The sequence below is a fragment of the Monopterus albus genome, unplaced genomic scaffold (assembly GCF_001952655.1).
Source record: "Monopterus albus unplaced genomic scaffold, M_albus_1.0 scaffold411.1, whole genome shotgun sequence".
NCBI classification, from domain to species: Eukaryota; Metazoa; Chordata; class Actinopteri; order Synbranchiformes; family Synbranchidae; genus Monopterus; species Monopterus albus.
In genome coordinates this window covers 145,674-154,061 of record NW_018128291.1, presented here as the reverse complement: position 1 = coordinate 154,061, position 8,388 = coordinate 145,674, and the positions used below count along the sequence as shown (strand labels likewise).

Below are 8,388 nucleotides of genomic sequence, written 5' to 3'. Positions count from 1 at the left end.
ACTATCTGTTACAGTGGCACCTGTCAGTGTGTGGGGTATATTAGGCAGCAAGTGAACATTCAGTCCTCAAAGTTGATGTGTTGGAAGCAGGAAAAATGGGTAAGTGAAAAGATCTGAGTGACTTTGACAAGGGCCAAACTCTGATGGTAAGATCACTGGGTCAGAGCATCTCCCACACTACAGTTCTTGGTGGGTGTTCCCAGTCTGCAGTGGTTAGTACCTACCAACAGTGTCTAAGAAAAGACAAATGGTGAACTGGCGACGGGGTCATGAACGCCCATGGCTCACTGATGATGAGCTTGACCTACTGTAGATTAAACTTTTCACTTCTATTTGCACTTTTCAAAAGATTAAAATTTATTTGAATCTTTGTTAAAATGGTTGAAAATGAACACTAGGCCTATCTAGTTAAAGAATCTGAGCTCCTCCACTACTGAAAATAAGTGCCTGTGTTACCACAACTTTCAAAATCAAAGTGTGTCAGTGTGTAAGTATGCCTCCATTTCATAACTGCTTCTAAATAAAGTTGAAAATAAATTTCACCAAATTCAAATATTTTGAAGACTCAGAGCAAACACTTAGTTTATATGTAATCCAGGGATATAAATCACATCTTTGTATTTACTGGGACCCAAAATGTGAAAGATTTAGGTTAATGAAATTGGTTATGTTCCTACCTTTTCATGATTAGGTAAAGTCTGAGTCCTGGTAAACGTGTCTCCTCCGTTAATACTGATCAGCTCCGCGTCTACAGGTGGAAACGCTGCGGGGAAAACCACTACGTCACTCTTGAGCGTGTCTGAGCTGAAGCAGACGTCATACTGCTGAGTAGATTTAGAGTAAGACCAGCTCCCGTCAGGGTGGGTGGTGATCATGGGGGCGCTGTACCTGCTGAAACTGCCGTCTGTCCTGTGGCATTTGACAGCTATTAAACTGATGAGGCTCAGTAGGAAGATGACTGACACCGACACGATGGCAATCAGCAGGTACAGGTTTAGATCCGAGAAGCTGTCCTCCTTTATGGGTACATGTCTGAACTGAGTCTGGATGTCAGCTGAGCTTTCAACCACCGTGACATCAATAGACACAGTAGCTGACAGGGAGGGTTCTCCGTTATCAGAGACCAGCACCACCAAGGGGTGAGTTTTCAGGTCGTTGTCACTCATCCTCCTCTTAGTCCTGATTTCCCCGGTGCTGGTTCCGATCCGGAAGAGGTTGTTTCCTTTGGGCTCAGAGAGGTGATAAGAAAGCAGCGCATTGTATCCCGAGTCAGCGTCTACAGCCCTGATCTTTGCCACAAAGTATCCCGCTTCAGCAGAATAGGGGATGCTCTCAGTGTTAACGGAGCCGTGCTCAGAATAGGGCGCGAGAATCGAGGGACTGTTGTCATTGTCATCCAGGATGAAAACGTTGACAGTCACGTTGGTGCTGAGCGGAGGAACACCAGAGTCTGTGGCCTGGACTTTAAACTGAAAGGTTTTCATCTGCTCATAGTTAAAAGACTGCAGGCTGACTATGTCTCCTGTCTCTGAGTTGATGTTAATCATTGTGGTAAGTGGCAGTGGTTTGTCATTATTGTCTAAAAGGGAATAGCTCACCTGACCATTGTTGCTGATGTCAGCATCGATTGCAGTCACAGTTTTGATAACTGTGCCTACTTTGCTGTTTTCTTTTACATATACATTAATCACAGGCTCTTGGAAATATGGCGCATTGTCATTAACATCAGAAACATAAATAGTAAGAACAGTTGTGTTCGAAAGAGGAGGACTCCCTTCATCAGTAGCTGATATTGTCACATTGTACTGCTGAGTTTCTTCTCTGTCTAGATGTCCATCAACCACAAGAGAAAAGTAGTTTTTGTAATTAGTCTCCAATTTGAACGGAACCGTGTTTAAAATCTCACATTTCACTTCACCATTTTTGCCACTGTCTCTGTCTAGGACAGAAACAAGTGCAATAGCAGTACCTTGACCCGCGTCCTCATTTACTTTATTGAGCAGTGACGTCACAGTGATTTCAGGAGCGTTGTCGTTTACATCTATTATTTCTACCAGCACTTTACTATGAGCAGACATAGGAGGCTGGCCTTTGTCCCTGGCTTCTGCCCGGATCTCGAAAGCCTTTCTTTCCTCATAGTCTATTTTGCCTTTAACTGTAATGACCCCTGTGTCAGGGTCAATTTTGAAAATATCCAGTATATGGTCCTGATCCTTACTGCGAAGAGAATATACTATTTCACTATTTGTGCCTTCATCAGCATCGGTGGCATTTAAAGTGAAGATTGCAGCGCCAATCGGGGTATTTTCAAACGTTTTAACTTTATAAAGAGTACTGCTGAACAATGGTGCGTTATCATTATTATCAAGTACATTGATGTGTATTTCTGACGTTCCTGAATTTGGTTGAGATCCGCCGTCTACCGCAGTTAACAGGAGCTGTATACTTGGCTGTTTCTCCCGGTCTAGAGCTTTCTGCAGCACTAACTCCGGTGATACACTCTCTCCTCTCTTGTGTGTCGCAAGACTGAAATATTCGTTTGGACTCAGCCTATAGGCACTAACAGCATTTTTACCCACGTCGGCATCACTTGCCTCCGATAAAGAGAATCTAAATCCAGGCAAGGTGTTCTCTGCGATGTCCAGTGCTTGTGATTTTGTGTTAAACGACGGGGAATGGTCATTCACATCTCTTATTTCTATCTCTACGCGGTAAAGCTTTAATGGGTTGTTTATGACAGCCTCTACGCTAACAGTGCATTTGGGCTCATCCGTACAAAGCTCCTCGCGGTCTATCCTCTCATTGACATATAGAAATCCATTCTTTAGATTTACCTCGAAGTATTTCCTCTTAGATCCTGTAACAATCTGAAACGAACGGGACTCCAAATCCTGCACGTTGAGGTTTAAATCTCTGGCGATGTTTCCAACATTAGTTCCCGGGGTTACCTCCTCTGAAACGGAGTAGGAGAGCTGCCCAGACACCGCTTCCCAGTAAAAATCCAACAGCACCAGCGCCAGATATGTAAGAATAGACGACCTGCTACTCGATAAAGGCATAGTTCTGCCGAGAAAGCAAATATCCACAGTGGTGTTTCTACAGCAGAATGACCAGTTGTGCCAAAATTTTAAGCATCACTATTTCGTTTTTCATCAAGACAGTTACTCCATTATGTCGTCCCTCGGTCTCCCGTTTCTCTTTGTGATGAAAATTCAGAGTCATTCCGGTTTTGCTCTGGGAGGAGCCTTAACATTTCTGTCTTACGGTCTACAGCGTCGCTGTGTGGTAATTTTGAGAAAATGCACGTGTTATAAACAAATGTAAAACACCCCTCCTCATTCAACGGTGGCATCAACCTTGTTGCAAACAGCTCTGTTAATTAATGCGAGGTTTTTGACACATTAACAGTCTTGACATTTGAAACTACGGTGATCCTTCCATTTTAGTAGCACTACGAGCAGAATGCGGATTTAACACAGTGTAGTGAAGCATGAGCTATAATGTTGCATTATTAAATTATCAATAAGAACAATACTTGGTTATTCCACCTCGGCACTGAAGCTACACGGCTGATAGAACCGAAACACAGTGTTTCTAAACTTGCAATTAAGCAATTGATATTTAACTAAGTAACAGGAAAAATATTTTCTTCCTGTGTTTATGTGGTATTTTGCATTATATTAGAAAGGAATCGAAATACTCAAGTTTGAGAAGGAAACATGGACGCTGAAGATTTCCATTTTTGTACGTGAGGTATAAGGATAAAATTTTAAATGAAGGAATACATGATGAAGTCTGTTTTCAGTGACACACAGAGCTTAGATATAGGCAGGTCAAACAAACACTGATTTTGCTAATTTTGAGTGAATAGTCATAGGCTGGATTTACTTACAGCACACTGGAATTTTTTTAAATCAGGGAAATCCTGCAAAGGTCTACATTTACCTACAAATTACGAGTTTCGGTTAATATTCTGTTGACATAAAATATATAAGTGCTTGCAAATATACTGCATAACTGAACATCTTAACGTGTCTGTAAAGAAACCTGTGCTCAGTACCACGGACAGCGGCTGAGTTAGCAACCAGTAGAGGAGATGTAGTGACAGAATGAGCACAGAGAGCCAGTCTCAGTGTGTAAGATAACAACATCAGTATCGTTTATTTTGACTCACACTTATATTCTACAATGAACGATTGTTGCTGAAGTGCCACGAATCTCTTGATTAGTATAAGTATAATTTCACTGTCAATTACCAGGACGCAATAAGGCGAAAAATGAGACATAATTAATGCAGCTGCCGCGTCTACAGGCGGAAACGGTGCGGGGAAAACCACTACGTCACTCTTGAGCGTGTCTGAGCTGAAGCAGACGTCATACTGCTGAGTAGATTTAGAGTAAGACCAGCTCCCGTCAGGGTGGGTGGTGATCATGGGGGCGCTGTACCTGCTGAAACTGCCGTCTGTCCTGTGACATTTCACAGCTATTAAACTGATGAGGCTCAGTAGGAAGATGACTGACACCGACACGATGGCAATCAGCAGGTACAGGTTTAGATCCGAGAAGCTGTCCTCCTTTATGGGTACATGTCTGAACTGAGTCTGGATGTCAGCTGAGCTTTCAACCACCGTGACATCAATAGACACAGTAGCTGACAGGGAGGGTTCTCCGTTATCAGAGACCAGCACCACCAAGGGGTGAGTTTTCAGGTCGTTGTCACTCATCCTCCTCTTAGTCCTGATTTCCCCGGTGCTGGTTCCGATCCGGAAGAGGTTGTTTCCTTTGGGCTCAGAGAGGTGATAAGAAAGCAGCGCATTGTATCCCGAGTCAGCGTCTACAGCCCTGATCTTTGCCACAAAGTATCCCGCTTCAGCAGAATAGGGGATGCTCTCAGTGTTAACGGAGCCGTGCTCAGAATAGGGCGCGAGAATCGAGGGACTGTTGTCATTGTCATCCAGGATGAAAACGTTGACAGTCACGTTGGTGCTGAGCGGAGGAACACCAGAGTCTGTGGCCTGGACTTTAAACTGAAAGGTTTTCATCTGCTCATAGTTAAAAGACTGCAGGCTGACTATGTCTCCTGTCTCTGAGTTGATGTTAATCATTGTAGATAGTGGAACTAGGTTATTATCACTGACCAATGAATAGCTCACTCGACCATTTTCACTAACGTCAGCATCAGTTGCAGCAACTGTTTTCAAAACCATCCCAACTGGACGGTTTTCTTCCACATACATAGTAATTACGGTCTCTGAAAACCGAGGGGCGTTGTCATTTACATCGGAAACGTGAACTGTAACCACAGCAGTGTTGGAGAGAGGTGGCTTCCCTTCATCTCTGGCTTTGATAGTGATGTTGTAGTGTGAAATGAGCTCCCTGTCTAAATCTCCAGCAGTTACTAAAGAATAATAATGTTTATAATTTGTCTCCAGTTTAAAAGGAACTGAATCTAATATCTCACATTTCACTTCACCGTTTTTGCCTCCATCGCTGTCAACAACTGAAACAAGTGCAATAGCAGTACCGATGTCAGCGTCCTCCTTCACTGTACTGAGCAGTGACGTCACCGTGATGTCAGGGGCGTTGTCATTCAGGTCCACCACCTCCACCAGTACTTTACACTGCGCTGTTAATGGAGGCTGGCCTTTGTCTGCAGCCTGCACACGAATTTCAAAGGCAGGGTTTGTTTCAAAGTCAATTTTGCCCTTTACTGTTATTATTCCTGTTTCTGAGCCTATTTCAAAAATGTCTAAAACGTGGTCCTGATCTTTCGAATTTAATAAATATATAATGTCTTTGTTTGTCCCCTCGTCAGCATCAATTGCAGTCACTGCTAGTATTGTAGTTCCAAGTGGTGCATTCTCCGTAATACTTGTTTTATACAGTGTTTTTGTAAAGGTCGGGATATTATCGTTTGTATCCAAAACATTTATTATGATCTCTGATGTGCCTGATTTCGGAGGTGTCCCTCCGTCTACAGCAGTCAGTGTGAGCGATATCAAAGCTTGCTTTTCTCGATCTAATGACTTCTGAAGAACTAACTCTGCTGACACACTCTCTCCTCTGTGCACCTCTAAAGAAAAGTGATTTAGCTTGTACGTGTTAGTGCTGGTTTTCCCGACGTCGGCGTCGTAGGCCGAGAGCACAGGGAATGTAGCTCCCGGCAGTATGCTCTCTGCTATGTCGATAGATTGTGATGCGGCACTGAAAGAGGGTGGATTATCATTTACGTCGAGGATATTAACTTGAACACGGTAAAGTTTCAGTGGATTACTAATCACAGCCTCTACATTTACTGTACATTTTGAAGCTTTGGCACAGAGCTCCTCTCTGTCTATTCTGTCACTGACGTAGAGAAACCCTGACTTCAAATTTACATCGAAATACTTCTTCTTTGATCCAGTAACAATCTGAAACATACGTGACTCCAAATCATGTACAATAAGCTGTAGATCCTTGGCGAGATTTCCAACAGAAGTCCCCAGCTTCACCTCCTCTGAGACGGAGTAGGAGAGCTGCGCGAATACGGCTGTACAGTTGTACTCCAAGACAACGAGGACTAGATATATTCCAGCAGAGGACTTTGTCCCCGGAAGATGCATAATTCCATAGGAGAACAAAGCATAGATCCGTGAATCGAAGTGTTTCTCGCTTTTTAAGGCCAAAACATCGTTTTAGTGACCAATTCACGTGTCAGTATTTTTTCTATATCCATTCCCCTCCTCCCTGCTTCTCATTCTAACAAAGCACCGACAAAAGTGATGATGCTTTTAATGTGGGAGGGGCCTGTGCACATCAGCCTCCTGCTGGTGGAGTTACGGTCTACAGTGTCATCTCATGGCCATTTAAAACAACTACAGTGCTTTAAGTTAATCACAGAATAATGCTGATTTCTATTAGAAATGACCAAAATGTAAATAATTCCCATAAGTGATGAAGGTCATAATCTACAGTTTCCTAATTACTCACTGCATAACCATTCCTGTAGAAAGCAGCAGTGTATTCGCCACATATTTGGGAACTTGAGAAAGAGCACCATTGTGCATTGGTGCATTCAAAGCACACAAGTCAGCAAACACACAAATCATCTGAACCACATTGCTTCTCTTTTTTAGAAACTGCATCGGAACGTAAATCCATCACCAGAACAGCGCATGATCAGCGGCTGCGCAACGTTATTACTCTTCAGTAATTTATTTGAAAATTGGTGTTTAAATGAATGTTTTAAAACCAATTTGTACAATACACGGTGAAATATAAAACACTATCTGTATCTCTGTTGTTTGTACACAAAATCCAAATAATTGAAATAAGGTTTGAGGCTGAGTCATTATTGAAGTTAATAACATAAAGCCTATACATCTGTTATCAACACATAAAAATGGCTACAAACATAAATTCATAATCCCGAAATCATTCCATAAACATAGTGAACCAGTGCACACCACCGGCACACTGGCAAACATCTTTTTCAGCAAAAAGAAGCGACATTAGGATGGGATAGATGGATGCCTTTCCAAAAATTATTAAATCCGAGACAACACACATATGTGAAAATTTACATAAAACTGTACAGTTTTGTATTGTTATGGTGTATCAGAGCGTTTCCCCCCTTTATTCATGGACGTGTTTCTACTAAAACGTCCAAAAGTCGCGTTCAGCACCATAGACAGCGGCACTGACTCTGAAGATGCAAAATAAGCAACTAAAATATTCTGCAATTGATGTTCTTAAGTAGAAATTGAATCAGTTCCGCCCCACTCCCACGTTTTAAATGTCAGATTCAACAAGTTGTCACTTTACTCTTAATCTACGTGACAAAACGCCCAATGCTACCAATAAAAACTATGTTGCATTGCATGATTTCATGGCACAGTGCGATGATTCGCATCAGTACTTTACTTTGTTAAAATCTGATTCCCGATGAAAACTTAACTGTTTAAACTGCCAAAGTAACGGACGCAAATATTGAATCCACAGAAATAGTTTGGCAGCAATTTAGGCCTTTTTTGGCAATTTGTAGTGTTCAAAATTGAATATGTTTAAAAATACTCACATTTATCAAATACTAAACGTTTACAAGGTTTTTATTTCACCTTTATATCCTACTGATTAAAAGTCACAGACATTCAGACACTGGCAACCAGCACCACAGACAGTGACCCTCACAATACAATAATAAACAGGCAGTCAACAATGAGCCAGGAATCAGTCGACAGTTACACATCGAGCAATAGCTGGATATTTTAAGATAATATCAGGCTTCACGTAAACTATCGTTTGGAGTTGAACTTAATTTGTATTGAAACTTATTTTTTTAAAAGACACGTGGAACCAGGTTGTTTAAAAAAGGAAATAAAACCGTTGGATTTTGCTTATAATTCTCAC

At 41.9% G+C, this 8,388-nt stretch overlaps 2 protein-coding genes across 2 annotated transcripts; both read right to left on the bottom strand.

The window, feature by feature from the left end:
- Window positions 1–665: 665 nt before the first annotated feature.
- Window positions 666–3,059, bottom strand: LOC109951817 (protocadherin alpha-8-like). The gene has a single exon (XM_020586517.1). It carries the CDS (start codon window positions 3,057–3,059, stop codon window positions 666–668), a length of 2,394 nt encoding a protein of 797 aa, XP_020442173.1.
- Window positions 3,060–4,160: 1,101 nt separating this feature from the next.
- On the bottom strand, window positions 4,161–6,794 carry LOC109951816 (protocadherin alpha-3-like). The gene has a single exon (XM_020586516.1). The coding sequence runs from the start codon at window positions 6,600–6,602 to the stop codon at window positions 4,161–4,163; it is 2,442 nt and encodes an 813-aa protein (XP_020442172.1). The 5' UTR covers window positions 6,603–6,794.
- Window positions 6,795–8,388: the final 1,594 nt, after the last annotated feature.

What these genes read in the sequence shown, in the direction of transcription:
- LOC109951817 (XM_020586517.1), bottom strand. Translation starts at nt 3,059, where the DNA reads ATGCCTTTATCGAGTAGCAGGTCGTCTATTCTTACATATCTGGCGCTG.
- LOC109951816 (XM_020586516.1), bottom strand. Translation starts at nt 6,602, where the DNA reads ATGCATCTTCCGGGGACAAAGTCCTCTGCTGGAATATATCTAGTCCTC.